At 36.0% G+C, this 26,540-nt stretch overlaps 1 protein-coding gene across 2 annotated transcripts; it reads left to right on the plus strand.

Moving 5' to 3' along the window:
• The first annotated feature begins 7,506 nt into the window (after positions 1-7,506).
• TDO2 (tryptophan 2,3-dioxygenase) lies at positions 7,507-25,442 on the plus strand. Of its 2 annotated transcripts, none has more exons than XM_059173837.1 (12): positions 7,507-7,645; positions 7,865-7,970; positions 9,179-9,302; positions 11,442-11,512; positions 13,398-13,525; positions 15,135-15,321; positions 16,601-16,708; positions 19,728-19,839; positions 20,683-20,740; positions 22,260-22,339; positions 23,091-23,181; positions 24,855-25,442. In XM_059173837.1, exons 1-12 carry the CDS (start codon positions 7,554-7,556, stop codon positions 25,006-25,008), a joined length of 1,311 nt encoding a protein of 436 aa, XP_059029820.1. In that variant the 5' UTR covers positions 7,507-7,553; the 3' UTR covers positions 25,009-25,442. The 2 variants fall into 2 exon arrangements, with proteins under 2 accessions (XP_059029820.1, XP_059029830.1); XM_059173847.1 differs by having other exon boundaries at positions 9,212-9,302.
• Positions 25,443-26,540: the final 1,098 nt, after the last annotated feature.

A 26,540-nucleotide genomic window follows, 5' to 3' on the forward strand; every position in this document is an offset into this window, starting at 1 on the left:
AAAGTACACAAAAAAGAAAAACTCAGTTTTCTAGGAGTTGTGTGTCCTTTTAAACAGAACACTTTACTTTTGGTCACCAAATGTGTGGAGGTTTTCCCCCTTCCCAGCAATTCTCTCTTTCTCTCTCTTTGTCCCTAGTTATTACAACCAGTGAAGATTTTAAAATCCCACTTGGAGGGGGGCCTGGGTGGCTCAGTGGGTTAAGGCCTCTGCCTTCTGCTCAGGTCATGATCCCAGGGTCCTGGGATGGAGCCCCTCACTGGGCTCTCCACTCAGCGGGAAGCCTGCTTCTCCCCACTAAACCCCTCTCCCACCACTGCTCTCTGCCTGCTTCTCTGTCTACTTGTGATCTCTGTCAAATAAATAAATAAAATCTTTTAAGAAAAATTCCACTTGGAGGGACGCCTGGGTGGTTCCATTGCTTAAGCCACTTCCTTTGGCTCAGTTCATGCTCCCAAGGTCCTGGGATCCAGTCTTGGACCAGGCTCCTCGCTCAGCAGGAAGCTTGCTTCTCCTTCTGTCTGTCCTTCCCCCTGCTTGTGCTCTCTCTCATTCATTCTCTCTCTCTCTGACAAATAAATTAATAAAAGTCTTTTAAAAAATCCCACTTGTACATGAGGTGAGAGGAGGACAAAAGGTGGACAGCAAATTAAACTGCAGATTGAGTAGTCAGGAGGATGTGGCCACTTATATTTCCACCAGACAATGGCTACAGGAAAGAGAAGTGGCCCTCATAGGCAGGATCTCCATCAGAGTAACAGTGTACAGAGTCCACCATGAGCTCCCAGTTAAACACATGGGAGAGACAAGAACAAAAAACATTTAAAAGGAAGGAAAAATAAAGCTGCATGCCAGCCGGATTTACTACAGTATGACTCAATTCAACACTATCTACCTGGAGATAGTGTCAGATCCAATAGGTTAAAGGCTCAGTCTCACAAAACCCCCAATTGCAAGTGGGTCTCCAGGTTACCCCACAACTTCTGTCCAATGTGGCTCCCATAGGAGGTTCCCATGATGCCCTCCTCAAGTTCAACCCATTTACTAGGGTGGCTCAAAGAAGTCAGTGTATTATTTGCTAAAGCTGACTAGTTTATTAAAGGACATGATAAAGAATACAGGTGAGCAGGCAGATAAAAAGGTACATAGGGCAAAATATTTGGGGAAGAGTGCAGAGCATCTATGCCTTCTCTGACTGTGTCACTCTTCCCACACCACCACCAGTTCACCAACCTGGAACCTCTCTTAACCTCTTACTACTAGAATTTTTACAGAGACTTTATCACATAGGCGTAATTGATCATTAACTACATTTTCAGCCCTTTTACTTTCTCAAGAGAATGAGGGGTGGGGTAAAATATTCCAGGCTTCTAATCATAGCTTGTTCTTTCTGGGAACCATCTCTCGTTCAGGAACCACCAAGAAGTTTACCCGGAGGAGCCCCGATAGAACAAAAGACTCTCCTCTCACTCTGAAAATGACAAAAGTTTTAGGACTTGTATCAGAAACTAGGGTCAATGACCAAATATTAGAACCAAAAATGTTCCTAGTGCTCTTACCACTTAAGGAATTAAAAAAAAAAAAAAAAAGATATGAAGTCTAACAGTTCAGAATTACAAGGCAGCAGATGTGGGAGTGGAAGAAAGGGAAAATACTTTAGAATGAGAGTCATCTGCTTATATTTTGGCTCTGTCCATTACCAGCATCTGTGGTCTCAGTTCTCAGAGGACAGAATCCATGAACCTATGGAACAACTCTAGCATAATGCCTGGCATATAGCAGATGTCACAAAAACACAGTTCTTTTCTCTTTTCTCCAACCATTTGTGATAATCATTTCACAAATATTGGCCAATTACTTGGAAGGATCAATTTAGTCTCAAACTCATGAGAATTCAAAATGCACAGAAGATCATTAACCCCACCTGAACTTTTACTGAGAAGATACTTAGGAAATTATTGAGTCACTGACCTGGCTTTGTGCACAGATTAACTATTACTATACAACACATGGTACCTGAAGTTTCATGGTTTTGTTTTGTTTTCAAAATTATTTATTTGAGAGAGAGAGAGACAACAGAGAGAAACAAAGCAGTGGAGAGGAGCAGAAGGAGAGAGAGAAGCAGACTCCATGTTGAGTGCAGAGCCCAATGTGGGACTCAATTGAAGCTTCACAATTTTTAAACAAACCTCATTGACTGGTTATCTATGTTTTACCTTCTTCTCTCCATGTTTTACCTTTTCATGTGTCTCAGTATTCTCAATAAGCTACTTCTCTGCTTGATACATGAACTTTTAAATGCATCTTGGACTCTGTGGAACAAAGGGTGATGAAAAGATGAGATTCTGTTCGTTGGGAAATAGTTGTGTCTTTATTTACCTGGCTTGAAGCAAAAGTCAAGAGGAAGAACACACAGTACTACTTGTCTTGAGGAAATACGACCTAATGAGTAAGACAGGCAGAAAACCCAAAGATAACAATGACATGGGATTAAGTCTAAGAATTTAAATACAAAGTGTTGTTGCGTCACTGAAGAGGTGGTAATTATGTTACCTAGGGTACATCATTTTTTAAAACATATATATATTTTTAAGATTTTATTTATTTATTTGACAGAGATCATGAGTAGGCAGAGAGGCAGGCAGAGAGAGAGGATGAAGCAGTCTCCCCTCTGAGCAGAAAGCCCAACTCAGGGCTTGATCCCAGGACCCTGAGATCATGCCCGGAGCTGAAGGCAGAGGCTTTAACCCACTGAACCACCCAGGTGCCCCTACCTAGGGTACATTCGAAAGAGGAAGTGATACTTAAAATGTCTTTTAAAGAATGGGTAAGAGTTCAGTAGGTGGAGGGGCAGAGAGATTACTCTAAGCAAGGAGAATTTAGAAGAGTCCAGAACTTAGTATCTATGCTTTGGATTTATTTCAAGGCATTTGGGTGGGAAGTGATAGAGAATGAAAACTGAAAATTATACAGTCTAAGATTGTGAAGTCTTGGGTTCTTTGCTAATAAATTAAGGCATTATTTATATTTTGTTGAATATTTAAAGATATAAGTTTATTGCAGTAGCATCAGAATTTGCTTCCTCTTCTTTTTCAAAGAACAGACTTGTCTATTTGAGCATTTTGCAAATTTTCCAGAATCAAAACCCCCTTTAATAGTATTTTTATGCATAGTATTAAATATTACTTTAATGATAATAAGATGAACCACATGAAATTGCTGATATCAACCATTTGGACTTAAAAAAGCAGTAATTTCTAATGATTCAAACTATATTATGGCCACTGTACTTAAGCTTTTTCATCATTTCATTGATTTTATTTGGTCAATTGATTATAAAGTATGTTCTAATGTTTTCAAAACTGATGATTATGATGATTTTATCATAGTTTGCTTCTGTACAAGTCATACTAAACAGATAATATTAAAATCATTTCTCATTTATAAATATCACATTCATCTAAAAATTATATTAAATTTGATACTGAAAAACATTACTTTATGACAAATTTAAAATGATAACGTATCTACTTTGACCTGGAGTCAAGAATAAATGTTAAAGTGTCGATTGGAGTTTTACAACACTTAACATCATCAAAGTGGACAAAAAACAGTTTTTATAACCTTGAATTTGAAGCTACTACAATTTACTGGGATGCCTGGGTGGCTCAGTTGGTTAAGCAACTGTCTTCGGCTCAGGTCATGCATGATCTTGGAATCCTGGGATGGAGTCTCCCATGGGCCTGACTGCTCAGTGGGGAATCTATTTCCCCCTCTGGCCTCCCCCTGCTGCTACCCTTTCTCTCTCTCTCATTCTCTCTCTCTTAAATAAATAAATAAAATCTTAAAGAAACTATTACAATTCACATTTGAAATATCAATGGAATTATTTTTTTAATGTCCACGGTTTTTAAGAAATAAGGAAAATAAGGAAATACAATATGAGTTTATCTGTAAACATTTTCCACAAATATCACATTCCATAGTCCAGGATAATAAAAAGGTCACCTGGTGCACAGCTCTTTTCTGATACTTTTGCTTTGTGAGATACACAGTTTTCTCACGCACACAAGGCTTAAGGCCACCCTTACATAAACACATGTCTTAATGTATTCTTTTTTCCCCTTGGAAATTAGTTACCTTAAATCCACATGAGTAAAGAAATAATCTCTTAATTGATCCAACTAACATTATGAGTACCCCTTCCATCGAAATTAGTGTCCTAATAGTTTCTTGTTTGTCTTTTCTTGGATTTGTCCTAATCATAACAAGCAAATATCACTTATGCATGGCCATACTCAAGTTTATAGGATTGACTTTGAAAAAAACTTCTATTGTATAACTAAATCCCAGTAAAGGGATTTAATTCTCTTCGGGCTGCCATCTTTGAGAATCAAACAAAACAGCATCAACAACAAATGGCTACTTTATACAACAAATGGTAACTCACTATCTCAAACAAATGAATGGCTTCTTGAATGGCTGCTATGTTCACAGAAACTTCTTAGCTGAGAAATTTAAAAATATTTTGAAAAATAAAAAAAGTAACTATTCAGTTCCTAAATGTATTAGATCTCACAGTTAATAAGAGCTGTATGTATTAGTTTGGCTTCTCCAAAGCAACGCCTGAGACAAGGACCTGGGAGACATTCCCAGGAATAATAGCGAGAGAGCAGGGAGCGCGAGACGGGAAAGGGAAGAAGAAAAGCCAAAGGATTCCTTAGTGAGGTCAGTGCTGTGAATAACTGGGATTCCTCCAGGATATTTGGAAAAGAGTGCAGAGTGCCTTCACAACTATCTTCTGAAAAATAAGATGCTGGAGCATTTATCCATGAGAACTCCTTTCTTGGCTTACCTTTCTGTGTCTGCCACAACACTTAACTGTTGACTAAGAAAAATTGTTAACAGTTGGGTTATAGGGCAGGGGTGGAAGTTGCAGGAATTCTAAGCTTTGAGAGTTATGGAATAGAAGAACATGTAACATTTTATAACTGGTTACATAGAGCCTTTTTTTTTTTTTTAAACCAATACTGTGATGGTTGAAGGAATAAAGAAAATTCCTATTCACTTTGCAAATTTAGCCCAACACCTGATCCAGCTAATTCTTGTCTTTATTTCATCTTCCAGGCTCACTTCTCTATATCCTAATCTTAAAAAAACACAAGGAAGAACCAGATATGTCTGTTTTGGTTTTAGTAGTCTTAATTTATTGTTTATATTCTTTTATGAGATAAATTTAAAAAAAAAAAAGTTTCTTTCTTGCTTTTTCTTTTTTTGGAGAGGGAGAGAGAGGTGTCATGGAGGGAAGGAGTGGGAAACAAAGAATCTTAAGCAGGCTATAAAGAGCCCAGTGTAGAGCTCAATCCCACAACCCTGAGATTATGACCTGAACCAAAATCAAGGGTTGGACACTTAACTGACTGAGCCACTCAGGGTGTCTCTCAGGCTTTTACTACTTTTACTTCTAAAACAGATTATGTTGTTCCTAGGCTAAGAATTGGTCATGCTGTGTGTCTTCCAAATAGGCTTTAACACGGTCCTTCTGTAATCAATGTGTACACAGAACTCAATGCATATACAGTGAGTGTAGATCTTACCACAAATGGTTGCCTTTTACCCATACATTCTCCTCTATTTAACTGCTATAAAGCCTGAGGCTCTCATACTTATATTTGATTCTTTGAGTGAGAGTGTGTTTCTAGGAGGTTTGTGTAAAATATGTGTATGCAAAATATCTTGGGGGCAGCAAATACTGTATTGGTTAGATGTTTTTCATCTGATCATTAAGGAACAATTTTCTAATCTGAGGTAAAGATCGGATTGAGAAATTGGTTTCCAGGGCCCCTGGGTGGCTCAGTGGGTTAAGCCTCTGCCTTCGGCTCAGGTCATGATCTCAGGGTCCTGGGATCAAGCCCCACATCTGACTCTCTGCTCAGAGGGGAGCCTGCTTCTGCCTCTCTCTGCCTACCTCTCTGCCTACTTGTGATCTCTCTTTCTCTGTCAAATAGATAAATAAAATTGTTTAAAAAAAAAAAATAGAGAGAGAGAAACTGGTTTCCCAGTGGCAAGATTTAAGTGTTGGCGAGATGCTCACCATATATTTATATATTTATAACCAGTCATAAATCTTATAACACTTTCAAATGCAAAAACTAATGGGAATATATGTATTTGAGGGTACTCCCATTATAGTTACTGTTCCGGCTAAAGACAACAACACTTTCTTAGATTAATTTATAATTGCTCTAATGCATTAAATTTAAGCCTTTGAATAATTGGTTTCTATGTTGCTAACATGAACCGCTGAATGGACACTATTTTGAAAATCCAAGTGGAATCCTATTTCAAAAGAAGAAGAAGACGAAGAAGAACGAGAAGGAGAAGGAGGAGAAAAGGGGAGGAGGAACGTAAACTGCAGCAAACACGGTCATTTATTAAGAATTTCATACAATCAGGATGTTGGGGTGGGTCAGGATCTTTGAAATTGTGATCAGTTTAGAACACTTTCATTTCTTTGGGTGAGGTAGTTGATACTTGGAGAAGTTAAACCACTTTTCCCCAAAGCATATGATTCATCCGTGGCAGAGTAAGGTCTAGAAATAAAGTTTAGAATTTCGGTTTAGAACTGAGACCAATCAATAATGTGTTCGAGGAAAATATACTTTATCACGGACATTGTTCAGAACTGTGGGCCCTTTATTATTGTTCTTAACTTACCTCCAAAGTACCCCAGTGTGGATGACCCCCAGGGTCCTATAATTGCTGTGCTACAGGTAAACAGTAAATGAATGATGTCCATGTAAGTTCCAATACAATATAGCAGCCCGCAGGGTGCCTGGGTTGCTCAGCAGATTAAGTATCTGCCTTCTGTTCAGGTCATGACCTGGGGTCCTGGAATCGAGTTCCCTGTCGGGCTCCCAACTCAGTGGGGAGTCTGCTTCTCCCTCTTCCTCTGCTCCTCCTCCTGCTTGTGCTTACTCTGTCTCTGTATCTCTCTGAAATGAAAAGATTAAAAAAAATTTTTTTTTTTAATACAGCAGCCCAACTGCTGCTAATTAGATGAGATTTAGGCCAGACGAACAGTAAAAATGAGATGGAAATGGGATTTGTGCATGAACCCTGCCTCTGTCATGTTCCAGGTCAGCTGTTGGCTTAGCAGTTACAAGAATATCCCAATCTGAAACCGAGAGACTAAATATTTGTTTTTTTACAAGCTCACGATATTATATATGCTAACACTATGCCAAGTGTGTCCTTGGAATAGAGTAACTCAATGCCATTTTAAAAATTTGGCCTCCGTTGATATATTTAATGTTTGTTATTTTGGATATAAAAGCAGAACTTAGCTAGTCAAATGATTTGGTCTGGCAGAATGCTCACTTCTTTTAGCAAACATACTGTCCCCAACACGGATCCTCTCCAAAGTTTACAGAGTTCAGCTTCTGTCCCAATTGAAACAAGAGCCTATCTAAGAGCACACAGGGAGGGCTGATTGGCTGGTTCCGAGAGAGCAGGAGAGATAAAAGGCAGCTGGAGAACATCTGGGAAGGTCAATGATATCATCGTTCCAGAGTCAAACTTCAGTGCTTCACAGACGGTGCATTTTCACCATGAGTGGGTGCCCATTTTTAGGAAACAACTTTGGGTGAGTATTTACCTCTATTTGAAGGATGGTCAGGATCTTAGAAATGCCAAGTAAGAACACTGCAATTTCTGAATTTCCAAAGCATTCAAAATTGCCATCCTTCTCTTGTTAAAAATCTCCTCCAAAATCAATTAGCGAGAGAATTTTCTTCTCTCATATTATTAGTTATTATGCTTTCTCAAGATCTCCTGTTTTTCTTCTCCCTTATTAAATCTGCAGAGGGGCTTTTAAAAAATTATCCATAGAAGGCAATGAAGAAGACAAATCACAAACCGGTGTGAATAAAGCCAGCAAAGGAGGACTTATTTATGGAAACTACCTGCACGTAAGTGGTAGAGCTTAGCTTTCACGGTTAGGTGCTAAATTCTGCGAAGTGACATTTTCATGTTTTGGATGTTTTCTTTTATTTTTCTCAATCACCAAAAAGTTTTCTGGATGTAAAGACACAGGTGTATGCTTTTCGACTTTTGTTAGCACAATTCAGGTGACTCCTATATGAAAATTCACCTCTCTGACAGAGGTCTGGTCGAAGCAGAGTGCAGAATCTTAAGCAGAAGAGCGTAAATGATAAGATAAAGTGGAGATAACTGGCAGACATTGCACAGCTTGCATAGATAGGACATGGTCTGTATATCCCAGCCTGGATAATTGCAAATGTATCCAAAAAGATGATGTTTTTAAAATCCCTTATTGGAAAGTAGAAATGTTGAAGACACATGTTTTCTTGAAATCATTAGTAAATGCAAGAAGAATATTACAAATGCAGTATTTGGAGATCATAAATGTGGCCTGTTTGTCTTCTATATTTTTTAAAAAGTTAAATGTTTGGAGCCTTTGGTGCTTTCATTGATGGGTTTCTAAGGATGAGCTGATAAAGAATGTTAAAATCTTCTTAGAATAGGTTCTTTGGGGTATAAAACAGTAGAAGATTAAACAGTGAGTTAAGTAAGTTACCAAGCTTTTATCATATTCATTTCAAGAGATAAAAGGGTTATGATTTCTCGTTGAGTACAGTTGTATTTGTTACATAGAATCCTACCCAATACAAGTTGTTCTGAAAAGAATAAAAATCATAAATTTAACTCATTCTTTATGATTAAAACTCATGAATTGTTTAAAAGATAGCTTCTAGAGAATTTGGGAATTTGGAGATTTTTTTTTCGATATTGTATTCTACTTCTTATTAAAATTGATTAAAAATAAGATTTACAATTTCAAAATTAATTTTTCTTTTTTTAAAAATTTTTCAGCTTTATTGAGATATAATGGATGTATAACATTGTGTAAACTTAAGGTATATAACATGTTCATTTGACACACTTATATATGGCAAAATGATTATCAACATAACATTAGCTAACATCTGCATTGTATCACATAATTACCATTTCTTTTTTGTGGTGAAGACGTTTAAGACCTACTCTCTAAGCAAGTTTCAAGAATATAATAAAGTTTATTAACTATAATCACTGTGCTGTACATTAGATCCCTATAACATGTCCATCCTATAACTGGAAGTTTATACAAAATTAGTCTTTCTTTTTTTGTTGTTTGTTTTGTTTAAAGTTAGAAAAGGTTTTGAATGCACAGGAACTTCAAAGTGAAATAAAAGGAAATAAAATCCATGATGAACATCTTTTTATCATAACTCATCAAGGTAAGTTGCACAAAAGATTAGATGGTAACTATTCCACAGGCATTTCCCCACGATAATGAGGAAAGCATGCTGAAAGATCAAGGAATCACTTCCCTTAGAAACGCTTCAGAATATTTTGCTGCCGGGTAAATTCTCATAAGGCATCCCTCTAGAATTTGTAACAATCTTCTTTATGTTACTTTGCTGCTAATTGGATCAGGTAGAACTTTAGCTCTTAAATCCAAGGGAACTTTCTATCTCTTGGAATTCACAAGGAATTTGCAAGATAAGATGGTACTGTTTTTCAGCTTGGAACTTTAAATCAAAGAGTGTGTGGGTGGCTCAGTTGGTTGAGTGACCAACTCTCAGACTCCTGATTTCAGCTTAGATCATGATCTCAGGGTTGTGGGAGGGAGCCCCACATCAGGCTACTTGCTGGGTGGAGAGTCTGCTGGAGATTCTCTCTCTACTCCTTTCTCTGCCCCACCTCCTCCCCAAAAATAAATAAACTATTTTCAAGAATTAGACATTCAAATTTATTGTGACTTTACATAATTATATATAGATCTAGTACTAAACAAAAATATAAAATTTGTATAAAGTGTGCATTTATTCTCTCCAGTCTTCTTACCTCTGGGCAGTGGTTTTTAATGTAGCAATCCATGATTTCAGGAGTTTGGAAAGTACCTGACTCATTGAAATTGTGTGCAGAATTTCATGAATATGTGTCTTAAAGAGGTCTGTGACCCCAGCATATTAAGATTTACTCTAAGATTGTTGGAGGCATAATAGTGTCCTCTGTCTGACCAGGTCCAAGGATTCATACTAGTCAGTGCTCCATTTCGAGACCTGTTTTCTTTCCCTACCTGTTCTTTGTGTCTTTTCCTCAAATGGTTGCTTGCTTCACTGACTGGTTAAAATGATCAGCCCCTTGGGAGTAAAAAGATGAAGGTGGAAAATAATTGAGTTGATGTATCACCTCTCCTGTTTTCATGTTAACATTTTTATTGGTGATTTAGACTAAGACAAAAATCAATAGAAGAGGACTCATGGCAGGGTAGCACATATTTGGAATCAGAAAATTGTTTAGACTCCTCTCTCTACCACTGTAAATTTATGTGGCCTTGGTCAGGTTTCTTGAGCAATAATTCTTTCTCCATCTGTAAAATGGAGACAATTATTTTATCTTCTTATTCATAGAGTTTTGTGAAGATAAAATGAGCTCATGTGCATTGAGCACTTAGCCCAAGGAGTCTTGCACAAGATAAGCATACAACAAATGGGAACTACCATGATTTGATAAGGAAACTGTCCTCTCACCCTTCAGTTATGGCTCATGGTCAGTGGGTCATGGAACTAGGCACACAAAGTTAAACCTGAATAAAAAGATACAGAAACCGATGAATAAATATTTGATTTTCTCTTGGTCCAGATATGAAAATTAGATTCCTGGAAGACTTCTTAAATATAATTTAAAATTATGATCTGATTCCTCCACTTAGCCATAGCCTTTACCCGTATAATAGCACCAAATAGAATGCACCAGATATCTCTAAGATTTTTGATGTTCTATGCTCATCTAATGACTACACTGGCTATTTAGTTCATTTATTCATAAAATGATCACCCAATGTTTATCTTATGCAAGCACTGTGCTAGGTACTCAGAGAGTTAGATAAATACAATGAAGTTTTAGACTATTCACAAGCTTGTCCTCTCCATAATATTCTAAGCATCCAGAAAACAAAGTTTTGTCATATTCTTCAGGTTAGTGATTATTAATATCTCAGTATGGAATGGAGATGAGTGTCACTTCTGCTTTCCCATAAACCTCCAGCTTCCACACAAGAAATTGGAATTAGATTATGTGCTATATCTTAAAAGACATAGATAATTTATTTGTTGAAAGAAGTCAAAATAATAATAATGAATATGAAGCATATAGAAAACATGGTTGGCATAGTAAAACATTCAATGAAAGAAGACTATCATAACATTAACAGTAGTATTTGTTTTTAGTATAAATATAATATTATATTAGCATTTATTATTTTAAAATTACATTTATTTCTTTTTTGATGTGTTGACTTTGTCTTTTATATAATTATGGTAAAAATGCTACCATAACTTTCAACTTGACAATGGTTTTTCTCATTGCAGCTTATGAACTCTGGTTTAAGCAAATCCTCTGGGAATTAGATTCTGTTCGAGAGATCTTTCAGAATGGCCATGTGAGTTCTCATGTTACAATGTTGGATTTATACTTTTTGGGGGGGGGGATGTAGAATACTGTTAATTAGTAAAACTTATGACTAAATGATGGAATGATTACTTAATGGAAACATTTAAAAAACCTTTCTGAGTGGACAAGTGTGTAGTCATACTTTTTCAGTGCCTATTACCCTAGAGCTACACATTGCTTTAAGATTCAAATTTCAGTTTCAGTCCTCTTGTTTAGAACTCGATTTTTTTTTTTTTTTTTTGCCCTTAAAGAAAGTTGTTATATATGATGGTAGATTGCCAAAATAGCTAATATAGATCCTTTAAATAATAGGTACCAGAATTATATTTCGTGTGTGTGTGTGTGTGTGTGTGTGAGACTGTGTGTGTGTGTTTCTTTCAAGATGTTATTTCTAACAAATACTTGCTATGGGGAGATAGGAACAATGATGAGGAAGGTGAAACAAAAAGAAGAAGAGAGTGGTAGAAGAAAGAAAAAGAGGACACCTGAGTGGCACAGTCAGATAAGGGTCTGCTCTCTGCTCAGGTCATGATCCCAGAGTCTTGGGATGGAGCGCTCTCCCCACTTATGTTAATGGCCACTTTGAGGCTCTTGGTAAAAAGCAGGTTTATCCAGGTGTTGTTGGGTCCGTTATCAAAGGAGCGAGACTGACATGAAGTTAAGGTTTAACAAGAGTTTTATTTTATGCCAGGCATCAGGAACCAGACTGACCGGCCAGGGCCGCCTCTGAAGAGAGTGACGACCCCTTGGTCTTACAGGCTAGTTTTATAGGGTACATCCTCAGACCTTTACATATGTGGCTTTGGCTGATTGGATGTTTCCACCTGTCTGGCCTTGTTTTAGGTGTTGTGTTTTAGTAACAGTTGCCTTGTTTTAGGTGTTGTGTTTTAGTAACAGTTACCTTGTTTTAGGTGCTGTGTTTTAGTAACAGTTACCAAGAGCAGTAACTGCTGAGGCTTTATTAAACAACAAAATGTCTACCCAGGCAACATGGAGTCACTACAGCTAAGTAGGTCTAGGCAGGCCCTAGGGGTTTAACAGGTTTTAACGTGGAATCGGCCCCAACAGTGTTGCTTAATCTTCACCCAGAAGTTGTCATGTTTCCTCCACCTTTATTCCTCAAAGCCAACTAAGAGAGAGATTTACTTTGACATCAGTGGCTGTTGTGTTCCAAAATTGGCCTCTCATTTGCTTCCATATAATTTTCTCTTTTTAAAGAAATAGAAATGACTCCTCTTTTGCAGAAAATCTTCACACACAACTCAAAGTGGCTATTAATTCCATATATGTTTATGGAAATTTTTTTTCTATTTTTTTTAATTAAATTTATTTATTTTCAGCATAACAGTATTCATTTTTTTTTCACCACACCCAGTGCTCCATGCAATCCGTGCCCTCTATAATACTCACCACCTGGTACCCCAACCTCCCACCCCCCGGCCACTTCAAACCCCTCAGATTGTTTTTCAGAGTCCATAGTCTCTCATGATTCACCTCCACTTCCAATTTTTCCCAACTCCCTTCTCCTCTCTAACTCAATTTTTAATTCCCATGTTTCTCTTTAAAATAGAGAACTTTAAAAGTTTGGGGTGTCTGGGTGGTTCAGTGGGTTAAGCCTCTGCCTTTTGCTTGGTCGTGATCTCAGGATCCTGGAATCTAGCCTCACATCAGGCTCTCTACTCAGCAGGGAGCCTGATTCCTCCTCTCTGTCTCTGTCTTCCTCTCTGCATACTTGTGATCTCTGTCAAATAAATAAATTAAATTAAATTAAATTAAAATAGAGAAAGTTCATAGAGGTACACTGTTGTTGATAGTCTATTGTATCTCCCAGAAAACAGGATTGATTACTTGATGTTTCATTTCTTAACCATCAGGTCAGGGACGAAAGGAACATGCTGAAGGTTGTTACTCGGATGCACCGGGTGGCAGTGATCCTGAAACTACTAGTACAGCAGTTTTCTGTCCTGGAAACCATGACGCCCTTGGACTTCAACGACTTCAGGTGTGGACTGGTGGCTTTGTAAGGAGGGTGATGGATATTAAGAAGGGCACATGTTGTGATGTGCACTGGGTGTTACATTGAACACTACATCAAAAACTAATGACATTCTAGGGGTGCCTGGGTGGCTCAGTGAGTTAAGCCTCTGCCTTCGGCTCAGATCATGATCTCAGGGTCCTGGGATGGAGCCCTACATGGGGCTCTCTGCTCAGCATGGAGCCTGCTTCCCCCTCTTTGTCTGCCTGCCTCTCTGCCTACTTATGATTTCTCTCTCTGTCAAATAAATAAATAAAATCTTTAAAGAAAGAACAGAAACTAATGACATTCTATATAGAGACTAACTGAACATAATAAAAAAAAGGGGCAGTGGCGTTTACCCTTTCATTCCTATGGGGTAAAAGAGGAACATGTGTTCTGTGTAAAAAGCCTGTCCCACTGACACTGTGCCACTACAAACATGAAGGAGACTTAATCACAAAGCATTTGAGTTAATAAAAGTTAATAAAAATATTCCTTCACTCACTTTTACATATGAACATAATATGATCGATTAATTTCAATTCATTGTTGTGTGCCCTGTTTTTATCTAAAAAGGATTTTACGCTTGATCTTACTCAAAGGTTGAAAAGCCATTAAAAAGAATTTTAGATAACTTATCAAAATGGCAACATCACTGACACAAAACATCTAACTAAATTTTTAAAAATTTCAAACTAAAAATAAAAGAGAAACAGAGTTGACAGGAAACCGGTCAGCAAAAGTGTCAGTTTAAGTTATGGATTGAACTATAAATGTTAGCACTGCATTTCCAGGTAGCCAAAGCCATATATATATATATATATTTTTTTTTTTTTAAGTTTTTTTGTACCAAAATCATAGAAGAGCTTTTCTTAAGAACATTGGGTCCATTTAATCATGTAATAAGCAGTGTCTCAAACATGTGTGATAGTCAAGTAGAAATGTAGTAAAATTCCTTCATAGTGGTTTTAAAAAATTGAAGTCTTAAAACCAATTAGATGAAGGAACCTTAGAAGGATATAAGAGTCTGGGTGACTGTGGAGTGGAAGTAATAACATTTTTTGATTGCTTATTTTGTGTCAGGCAATATATCATTTGTTTTACTGATAATATCTCATTGTGTTCATAATGACGCTAGATAGTGAGATCAATGATGATATCCAAGAATATAACTTTTAGGAGGGATTGAATCTGTAAAGAATCTTTTAGTACTATAGAATAGGAAATATTGCACAATGTCCACGTGTCTTTATCTCAGGAAAAAATTAGTACACAAACACATAAACATATATGTGTATATATGTATGTGTGTGTTTATGTATATACATATGCACATGCATATATGACATTTCTCACACTGTGTACACACGCCATCTTTAAATTGATTAATTGACAGCAATAATGATGTTTAGGAGGCCCAATTTTCTTTCTTCAGTAAGATCAAATCGCAGGTCCAACTCTAGGCAGTGGTGTCCCTGTTCCTGGTGATACCTAAAAGAATAGAACTGATGACCTCTCAATAGAAGAAAGCATAACAATGATTTACAATGTCAACCCTCCTCTTCTTTTCTCTTGCCTTCCTCCATTTATCCAGAGAGTACTTATCTCCAGCATCAGGCTTCCAGAGTTTGCAATTCCGACTCTTAGAAAACAAGATAGGTGTCCTTCAGAATTTGAGGGTCCCTTACAACAGAAGACATTATCGTGATAACTTCAAAGGAGAAGATAATGAACTGCTACTTAAGTCGGAGCAAGAGAAAACACTACTGCAGCTAGTGGAGGTACATACTCAAATATTATCTTTGAAGTCTTACTCCCCGTGTCTTGTTAATTTAGTTTCTGTTAGATCAAAATTTTAAAACTGAAGTGTTTTGTCACATTCATTGTAAATTAAAGCAGAAGAACTTATAAAAATACTTAAACTCAACTAATTAAAATATTTAAAATATAAAGAACTCTCCTGAGAGTTTCAGAAATATTTATATAATCAGCTGTGTTAATATTTAATAACTTCATCTTATAAAAAATAATTCTTTTAAGCAAGCCTACTAAACCACATTTAATTAGCTGATTTTTAAGTTGAGTGTAGTTAATTATTAAATGAGGTTTACTTCTTTAAAATATTCCATTATTGAACAGTTCTACATGTTGCGTATTTTTCTCAATTAACTTAAATTACGAAGAGTATAGTCTTCAGAATTTGTTCTCTTCATAACTTAATTCCCTATGGGTCTATAAAAGGTCTTAAAGGATTACTGTTTCTTCAGAAGTAAATTATTAAATAAAGATTATATGGTCCTAATTTCTTTCACAAGAGGTTTTTTTTGGTTTGGTTTTGTTTTTTGTTTTTTTGTTTTTTACCTTTGCAAATTAACATTTTCTTTTAGGGACTTCTACTCTGCACACTAATCCCCTCAGTATTGTAAATGTGGATTTAGGTCAATACATTGTATCTAATGCCAGAACAACTCATAAAGATAGAGGAAGAAAGAATCACAAAGCTAATTTCAAAATGAAAAATAGGTTAAATAGGAATCCACAGAGATGCATGAATTTTGTTTCATTTTTACATTAAAAAAATCTTGTATATGTTCACTCTCCTGAAATTAAAGTACCTTTTTAAAATAAGTCTTATGGACTCTTAAAATAATTAAGTTATTAATTGATTTCAAAGTTGCTAAGTATACCATGTTCCTACATCCTTCAGCTCCTAAGCCATAAGGTATTTTGAGAATAAACCAGAAGACTTCATTCAAACAACATTTAGATATGTTCATAGATTTATAGAACAATGTTAGGATTTCTGTAATAATCTATTTCTTAACAAATAAAGAGAAAATACTTATCGATATGATTGCTTTAAAGATTAAGAAGTGAAATATAATAAATTGCTATTCTTTAAATGAAATAGAAGGGAAACATAATATTTACATACAAAAAACATGTGACAAATGTTTCTCAAAATTAAGAAAATTTCCTGTTTCAAGTTCGTAGATGTTAGGCACAATGTATTTTACATATTTTAAATTTTATAATTTATTTACTTAAAAAATACTTCAGGCATGGCTGGAAAGAACACCAGGATTAGAACCACATGGATTTAACTTCTGGGGAAAGTTTGAAAACAACATTGTGAAGGGCCTGGAGGAAGAATTCACAAGAATTCAGGTATTTATGATGCCATAACTAAATATAAGTTTATAACAGATGAAATATCGAGAATTTAACAAATCTCCAATTTTCTCTTAAACTTCTATTTTCCTTATATTCTTTTCCTTTCATAAATGTATCTGTAAGAAATAAATTACATAATAAATTTTATTTTATTTACATATCATAAAAACTAAATTAAGAAGTTCATTATAGATAAGATTTTGTTTTTGATAAATTTATCAGATTAATAGACCTTTTAACTTGTATTGAAAATTTCGTATTGTGACCAATTCTAGACAGAAGTAGGCTCACAAAAGACCAGTCAACCAAATATATTTAACCATATAGTTTTCCCAGGACCCGTACATATTTGCAGGGCCCTTCCTACTGGCTCTCAGTTCAAATTTCTTTCATCTTAAGAATGTTATTGTTGATTCTTCATTTCTCATCTTCTCTTCATGACTACATTTCTTGAAAGAATTGTTCCAATTCTATATCTGGAGAGGCTGCATCAGGTAGTACTTAAAGCTGGAACTTTTAAGTCAGTCACCCTGCATAGGTTCAAGTTCCAGCTTCACACCTTAACGACTGACATGGAACTTCTGTTAATTAAACTCTCTTCGCTTCACTTTCACCAATAGGAAAATAGGAAGTAAGAGTATCTTCCTTGTAGGACTATTATGAGCATTAAGTTAGGTGAATATCTGTTGGGTATTTAGAACATGGTTAGTGTAGGTATTTCTTTATCATCTAATCCTCAGCCCAATCCAGTCTGTCTTCTTGTCCCCTCATTGAAAGATGGCCTCCAGGTATATAAATCCGATGGCCATTTTCGTTTTACCTCATCTCCTAGTGGCATTCAATAATGACTACTTATTCTTTCTTGGATATTTTCTTTCCCCTTGGTTTGGCATGACATTGTCTTCCTTTAATTCTCTGGCCCTTATTGTCTTGATTTGTCCCCTTTACTGACTCAATTTTCTTCTCCGACTGATATATGATGGGATTTCCCAATGCATTGGCTTAGACACTTTTTCTTCTCTCTCTGTACTCTCACTACATGAACTCATTCATACCCACTGTTTTAATATCTGCTTCTAAACCATAACTCTCAAACATTCATCTCGAGCATAGATAGCTCTTTAAATTTCAAATTACATATTTCACACCCTACTTTATAATCTCCTCCTGGTCCTCTCAAAAACATAACCATAAAACCACACTTAAAAAATTCTCTCCTCCTTCCATGCTCCTATCAACTCAGTCTTCTACAAATTGAAGAAATTTTTCCCTTACAAACCACCTAATCTGTCAAGTCTGCAATGTATAATTGATCACTGGCACCTCCCTCTTCCTCAATCACTTCTTCAACTTATCACCAAATCCTACAAATTTCACCTTCTGAATAGCTCTCAGGTACCTCCATTTTATCTATCACTCTTAATCAAATCCAAACTGCTCTTGTTTTTCACCTGGTCTCGTAATTTCTCTAAACTATCCTTTACTTCTCCCCAGTAGGACTCCATTCCAATTTATTTTACATACCAGTTTGAGCAGTCTTCTCAAAATGCAGATCTGATCACGTTCTGCTTTTGCATGAAATGTGTTTGTTCCTCCTTATGGTTTTTTTAACAGTAGGTATTTTATTTTTTAATTTTTAAAAATTTTTAAAATTATTATTAACATATAATGCATTATTTGTCCCAGGGGTACAGGTGTGCGAATCATCATGCTTACACATTTCACAGCATTTCCTTCTTATTGTTTTTAAAATAAAGATAAAAACTTTAACATAGCCTTTCTTCAAAGTGATTGATGATCTCATGTGGCCCAACCATATTGAATTTCTTTAAGATGAATTTAGTTCGTTAATTTATCACCACAGAATCTTTTTCATGTTATTCTCTGGGCTTGAAATATTCTTCCCCAGATAATTCGTTCCATTCTTCAAGTTCAAGGAGAACTTATTCAGAAAGATCTCCCCCTGGGGCGTCTAGGTTGTGCAGTCTGTTGAGAATCCAACTCTTGATTTTGGCTCAGGTCTTGGTCTCAGAGTCCTGGGATCAGGGTTTTTGCTCAGCAGGCAGTCTGCTTGAGATTCTTTCTCTCTCCCCCATCCCCGGCCCTCTCCTTGCACTCTCTCACTCTCTTTCTTTCTCTTAAATAAATATATCTTTACAAAAAAGATCTCCCTTGACCTCGTGACTACTGTAAGTCATCATGGCATTATATGGCTCCTGTTTTGTACTGTCCACACTTGCAATGTAATGACTAGGTGATTATTTGTTCAATGTCTTATTCCCACCAGATGATGTACTGCATGAGATCAGGGAACTCAATTTTTGCTCACAATTTTATCTCTATTACCTTAGCATGACATTTACTAAATAAATGAGTAATTAATTGATAATAATGTGCTTACAAGTTCTGACCACATGAGTGATTGTTCAAACTAAAAATAATTGACTTAACTGATTTTTGCTTCAGCTGAATTGAGTTGTAAGTAAAAGATATGTAGTAGGCAGAACTATAAGAATTTCTTTAAATCAATCAATAGATAGCAAATGAAAAAATATCTGAGGGTGGAAAAAGTCTAAAAAATCATACTTACAATATATAATACTGAATATAGAATTTTAATTGGATAGTTTTTTTGACTAGAAAGTCTTATTTTTTCCTAAGTGAAATTACTTTACTTTCTGTTTTAAAAAATAGCTGTCTAAAATTAGAACATTGTCAGTCACTTGTAGTTATCTGCAGTTTTGCCCATCTGAATCCATTTCTCATGATATTTATGAAAATAATATTTGAGATTAACAAGTTATATAAATGAATAGAAGGATAGAACCAGTAGGAAAAAACCCATCTCATAAGTTACAGTTTCCAAGTTGTATTAGATGATGTGGTAAATATTCCAAGTGCACCTTTTCTGCTCCTGGTGCGTCTATTTCTCAGAAGACATGTTTTCCGAAATAAGAATCTATGAAATAAGAATCCCCTTTTTGGGGATATTAATGTGATATCTTCCTCCAAGGCTAAGGAAGAGTCAGAAGAAAAAGAGGAACAAATGGCTGAGTTTCAGAAACAAAAAGAGGTGTTACTCTCCTTATTTGATGAGAAACGTCATGAACATCTCTATAGTAAGGGTGAGTATTTCATTCTAAGCACCCTTTCCCCAGGATGTATGACTATGAGATCAAAGTATCAAATCTCACATGCGGGAAATAAAATGAAAATTGATATTACACTCATAGAATCAAGAACTGATTTAATTTTATCTGTTATAACCTTAAGTGGTAAGTTTACATGCCCAATCTATCTCAAAGATGTAGTCAGAAGATTTCATAATATGTGTCAGACATTCAGGATACCAGGAGAAATCAGATATGATTTTGCAATTTAGTTCACAATGTAATAGGCATGGAAATGAAGAAAAGCAGTGTAATTGTAAACAGTACAGTAGTACAGAGCAGAGGAATAAGTATTATGAGGGCAAGGGTGGCTTTGCAGAGAAAATCAGTTTCCCAAGGAGACCAGAGAGAGCACATATTTAGACTTTCCAACATAATTAATGTAAGGCTATTATTTTCTGAAGTTCATTGATCAGTGTTATCAATGCCTTCATATCTACACATTTCACAGCATTTCCTTCTTATTGTTTTTAAAATAAAGATAAAAACTTTAACATAGCCTTTCTTCAAAGTGATTGATGATCTCATGTGGCCCAACCATATTGAATTTCTTTAAGATGATTTTAGTTCTTTAATTTATTTAATAGTTGTACTCCTTGAAGCCAAGTAGTTTATATATATATATGCATATATAGATATATATATTAGTTTTATTTTTGAATTTAAGGAATAAAAAATTTAACCTGAAACATTGTTTTCTAAAAAAATATAAAACTTAATTATTTAAGGTGATGATACAAAATTAATATGACTTCCCTAAATTCCTCATTAAATTGAAACTCACTATGTATCCTATAGGTGAAAGACGACTGTCATACAGAGCACTTCAGGGGGCCTTGATGATCTATTTTTACAGGTAAAAGCAAAATAGAAGAGTATAACAGAAGCTGAGGAGTGGGTACAGATAATGTATCAGGTATAAACCTTATAAACTGCAATCATAGTTGTAAAAAGTCATTAAGTTTTGGAGGGAAGCTTAGAAAATAATTGTGAAGATTCATTAGTTTTTGTCTTTTAGATATTAACAGTATAATTTTATCCCTATAGTGGATAGAAATATACATATATACACCCACTAATTAATTAAATATCTTTTTTATTAAATTCTACAGTATATTATATGACATTAAGTGTCCTAAACTGCCAAAGTTTAATCAACCTCAGAAACTGTCACAGAATATCTTCCATCGTTAAATGATGTTGTAGTTATTTTTGTTTTATGAAATTTAAAAAAGTAGATAAAGTGAAAACAACTTTATAAATTGTTATCTTCTTTATTTTGCAACTTCAAGTAAAATTGTCCTCACTGTCTAAAGTGCATGAGGTGTCCTTTAAATGTCCATTTACTCACATTCCATGTGTATGAAGGCCTCATCTTCATGCTTCATAAATTAAATGTGTCAGAACAATGGAGAGCACACTAGCAAACATTAAAAACAAAACCAAAACAAAACCTCTGTTTATTGGACCTCTTGTATTTATTTGAGTTTTTAATCTTCCCAAATTCCGGGGCGCCTGGGTGGCTCAGTTGGTTAAGCATTTGCCTTTGGTTCAGCTATGATCTCAGGGTCCTGGGACCGAGGTCTGAGTCAGGTTCCCTCCTCAGCACGGAGTCTGCTCCTCCCTCTACCCCTCCCCATAGCTCGTGTCCTCTCTCTCTCAAATAAATAAAATCTTTAGAGAAAACTTCTCAAATTCATTTCTTCAGAAACATCCAGAAAACATTTTTGACTCTTTTCCTAAAATCCTGCTCAGTTATGCCTCTCAAGTTTATGTATCTGAAGCAGAAAATGTACTGTGAGTATTGAATAAATGGATGAAGAAAGAAAAAAAAATATGTATTAGAGGAAATTAAAAGCAATTTTTGTTTTTGAGTTTTTCCTAGAAGAAGCTGTATTTTTATTTGAGAGACAGAGTGAGAGAGCATGCACAAGTTGAGGGGAGGCACACAAGGAGAGGGAGAATATCAAGCAGACTCTGTGCTCAGCATGCAGCCAGGTGCAAGGTTGATCTCAGGACTCTGAGATCATGACCTGAGTTGAAACCAAGAATTGGAGGCCTAGCCAACTGAGCCACCCAGGCGCCCCCATGTCTACCTTTTAACGAGAATCAATGTTGGGTGTGATTCTGCCCGGTCACTTCACATATATTACATGGAATATTCTAGACCCTTTAAACAAATGCTCTAAGTTGAGTAATAGTATCCTCATTTTTGAGATGAAGAAACTAAGTTTGAGAATAATTCAGGGCTGCTCTAGGTCTCAAGAGGCAAAGTTGACATTTGTTTCCAGAACCAACAGATTATAAAACTCACGGCCTCTGAACACATTGGGTTTGCTTCAGTAGATTTCTTTTCATGATTATTTCTTCTTTAGGGAAGAGCCTAGATTCCAGGTGCCCTTTCAGCTGCTGACTTCTCTCATGGACATAGACACACTCATGACTAAGTGGAGATGTAAGTCTCCCCACCCCTTCCAGCACTACCACCTCAACCCCAGTAATCCTTCCCTCCCATCCTGTTCCTTTATTCCTTTTCTTCATCTGTCTGCTCTCCTTCCTGCTATCTTTTCTTTCCCCCTTTGTGGTTGAATGGGTTTGTTTTTTTGTGTTCTGTCTTTTTTAAATCAACCCAACATTTATTCTCTCCCAGGGCCATTTACCCATTATACACAACGAGCATAGTGCCTAAGGCCCAGACTCTCTGTGGAAGCCCAGGAAAATGTTTTATTTAATAATCAGAAGAAAAAATTAAATTTGGGTTAAGTAGAATGTCTTCATATATAATCATAACTTATTCATCTTTATGCCAATGCAATTTTAAAATATTCATATATATATATATGTGTGTGTGTGTATATACGCATATATATGTATTTTTTCCTTTAAATGGAGGAAGGGACCCCTGAAGGCAAAGGCAGTGAGGGCTTGTGAAAGTCATAATATTGCCCTTCTCTTCCCCTGTTGTGTCCACAGGCTGGTCCATCATTATGTTGGATGGAGTCACATGCATATAGCCTGAACCAAGTCGGGTGCCAGGCAACCTACTGGTCTCATCTGGCTCTCACATGCAAACCTTCCATATGGCTAAGTGATAAGGGCTGAAGGTTTTCTCAGAAGCAATAATCATTACCAACCCCTTGTTTTTAAAAAATTGTAGAACTAATGGCAGAAAAATATCCATGGAGTTAATCTGTGTGTTTGCCTAGATAACCATGTGTGCATGGTCCACAGAATGCTGGGTAGCAAAGCTGGCACTGGTGGGTCTTCTGGCTATCAGTACCTGCGCTCAACAGTGAGGTAAGATGGGGGAAATTCACCTGTTTTTCTTGCCAGAATTGCTGATTTTTGGTTTCTCTACCTACATTATCTAAGAAATGTGATTTATACTTGCTTCCATCTAAACTCTTGACAACACATTTATACTGGTTATATTAAGGTATTCATATTGGAGAGGTCATTTAAAAAATCCTTAGTTTTGGAACTTCATAATTCTGATCCTGAGATGAAAAGGGGCATGGTACCTGTGGTCGCACGACTTGTGAAGATATGAGAGAGTTCATCCAGGGAGGAACATTTCCAAAAGTTCAGATTAGATTCAAACAGTTATCATTCATTCCACTAAAGTCCTCTTGCCTGGTGGATGACACAGCTGAAAAATAGTTTCTTGATTTCTGGTATGACTCTATTTTATAAAAACTACTTCCATTTACTCCAGAGAGTTCCCAGAGGGTGTTTACAAAGAAACAGGTTGAGATTTATTTAGCACTTAAAACACATTAGAGAGATTTATGGGACATTTATATTGTTAATTTATTTACTGTTCCCAACATTATAGATGGAGATAGAGATAGTTGCATACATATGGAAATCAGGAAACTTACAAGGCCCCTCGGAAAGGGAGAATCAGCTCAAGAACAAATTAGATATTCACACTTAGTCTCCAAAATTCATGTTGCACATGGTTTTCATTCCTAATGTTTCTATAAGATTGACAGTTATAAGACATGCAGGTTCAATTTTTCATCCTTTTTATACATTTTCATTTTCCCTAGGGACAAACTCAAGACTAAACAACTTATAAAATTCATTGGTTTGAATTTTCACGATCATTCCCTATTTTCTCTTTCCCTGGGGATAAATTCTGTAAGCATGAAACAGTAAATGATTGTACCACATGGACCTATATATACACCAGTGGATGGTGGGAATAATGAGCACTTGCAACATTTCTAGTGTTCCATTGTCTCATGAAGTCTTCACAAAGGTCTGATCAGAAGAAGGGGTTGTAGTTTTTATTTTATAGGGTCTGGAACCAAGACACTGAGATTTAGACAACTTGTTCAAGGTCACATGGGTTTGCAAGTTACAGAGCAGAATTTGAGCTCTCATTCGACCTCAAAGGCAAATGCTCTTTCTCTATAAAACTGCAACAGTTAAAACAGTTGACTAACACACACAAGAGTGATTGTAAATGTTAAAACCACATTTGTAGATATTTATTAGGAATCTAAGTTGGCATTTCAATTTATTAATCCATTCATGTCAGTTACTTGACAGCTACTTTTCAGGTGGGAAATATTTTCTAAGGAACAACTAGGAATTTTGTATGCTTAAATGTTTTTGAAATTTTGCATATCATCCTTTCAAAGTCAGAAATAAGAACATACCCTTATCTTTATGAAGGTAGTATGACAATCATAAGACTATGGGTTTTAGTCTGAACCAGCCTGGTCAGGATCAATGAAACACATAATATTGTTTTATGGGCATGAACTTTGGATGTAGAATGAAAAGGAAGTGATTTTAATGTTAATATTCCTTGACTCCTTAATATTACATGTATAATATGCACAAAATATAATACATAATGTATAATGAAGCATAATATTAAATACTAAATCATTATCTGAGAAATTTTAAATATTTCATGTCAATAAATCTGCACCCTCTGTATATTTGTGTTTTTCCAGTGACAGATACAAGGTATTTGTAGATTTATTTAATCTTTCAACATATCTGGTTCCCCGACACTGGATCCCGAAGATGAACCCAAGTATTCATAAGTTCCTTTACACGGCTGAATACTGTGACAGCTCTTACTTCAGCAGTGATGAATCGGATTAAAATAATCTGCAAAAATCTATGAAGACATCGATTTCTCAGCCTGTCTTTTTAAAAATTTTCTATGAATTTTCATGATACACAAAGAGTCCTACTGTAATATATGTATATATATAGGTAAGCACTGTGATGCTCTGACTTAATCCTGTAAATAATTTTATTAACTCATTTTTGTGATAGTATAAGACTAAACATTAAGATAAGAAGTGAATTCAATTGAAAGGTAACATTGTACATAGAAGATTTTCCTATTGAAACTCAGTGTCCCCTTATACCTTAGTATAGCCACTTAACACAATCATTATCTCATTTCATAATTTAATGGGCTTGTAAACTTCAGCTATTTCAAGTATTTTATGGAGTAAAATGTATCATTGTGTACAAAGACTTACACACAAAAAATTTGAGAAATAATAAGAATCAGTCTCTTTTCCATATATTGTTTTGGAAACGTTGCTTGTATTTACTGGGACTCTTGATGACCAAGGGCAGAAATCTACCTGAAGTTTGCCTATATGGGACTTGCTGGACAATTCCACTAGCTTGAACAACTGGGAGGAGCCTGGGGATGGAGCCAGTTCCTGGAATACTATATTCCTGGAACACTTGGAGGAGACTTTCTGTCTCCTTTCTTCTTTTCTCTAAGAGACTTTATGTCTCATCTCTTCTTTTCTCTTCTTGGCTTTATTCTTCCTTGCTGTAGGCCAGCTCCTTCCTCAAGCAAGGTCCCAGCTCCCAGCACCTCTGGACCAGAAAGTCAAAGGTGCTCTTCCCAGCCCTAGGAAACAGTTAAGTAGCAGGACTGAAGTTGGGAAAGAGTGATATTTCCTTTAATTGAAGAATGTTGTTTCCAGAAGAGAGAAGAGAAAACACACTAAATAGTGATTTAGTTCATTTCTAGTAACAAGTACAAGATTAAGAGTTTAGATCAGACAGGAATTTTATTCTTTTTCTAGATTGGCCTGGATATTGGTAATACTTAGCTGAATTTCTTTTACAAAGGAAGTGCAAAATTTTATCAAAGGAATCCAAATGTATATCAACCTTGACCTGGGGTGATTATAAGCAAGCAGCAAATTCTTGATGGAATTGAACTATTCTTTGGTCTCAATTATAAGTTTCTTCTTATGAGGATCACGTCATCTAGTTTGTCTCTGGATAAACAATTTCATATAATTGCTTTTACCTATAACGCCCTGTGCATGTGTGTGATTGTGTGTGTCTGTGCATGTGCACATGTACAGAGTGCCTGAGAGTGTCTAAGCTGAAAAATACAGAGACAAGTAACATGGTGGCTAAAGACAACGGCTTCAAAATCAGTGAGCATGGCAACAAATTCTGGCACTGCTATTTATTAACTATCCATTCTAGTACAAATTCCAGTTTAAGCCCCAGGATCTATCTATATGATGGGGATAAAAATATTTATCTCAAAGGGCATTTGGGTGGCTCAGTTGGTTAAATGTCTGACTTTGGCTCAGGTCATGATCTCAGGGTCCTGGGATGGAGCCCCACGCCCAGCTCCCTGCTCAGCG

This window comes from Mustela lutreola, chromosome 1 (genome assembly GCF_030435805.1).
Source record: "Mustela lutreola isolate mMusLut2 chromosome 1, mMusLut2.pri, whole genome shotgun sequence".
Classification (NCBI taxonomy): Eukaryota; Metazoa; Chordata; class Mammalia; order Carnivora; family Mustelidae; genus Mustela; species Mustela lutreola.

Bases quoted from the DNA above. Each gene is read 5' to 3' on its own strand.
- TDO2 (XM_059173837.1), top strand. From the start codon at position 7,554: ATGATATCATCGTTCCAGAGTCAAACTTCAGTGCTTCACAGACGGTGC. The intron at 15,322-16,600 runs GTACATACTCAA...AAAATACTTCAG, and splicing joins CACTACTGCAGCTAGTGGAG to GCATGGCTGGAAAGAACACC. The intron at 16,709-19,727 runs GTATTTATGATG...TCTTCCTCCAAG, and splicing joins AAGAATTCACAAGAATTCAG to GCTAAGGAAGAGTCAGAAGA.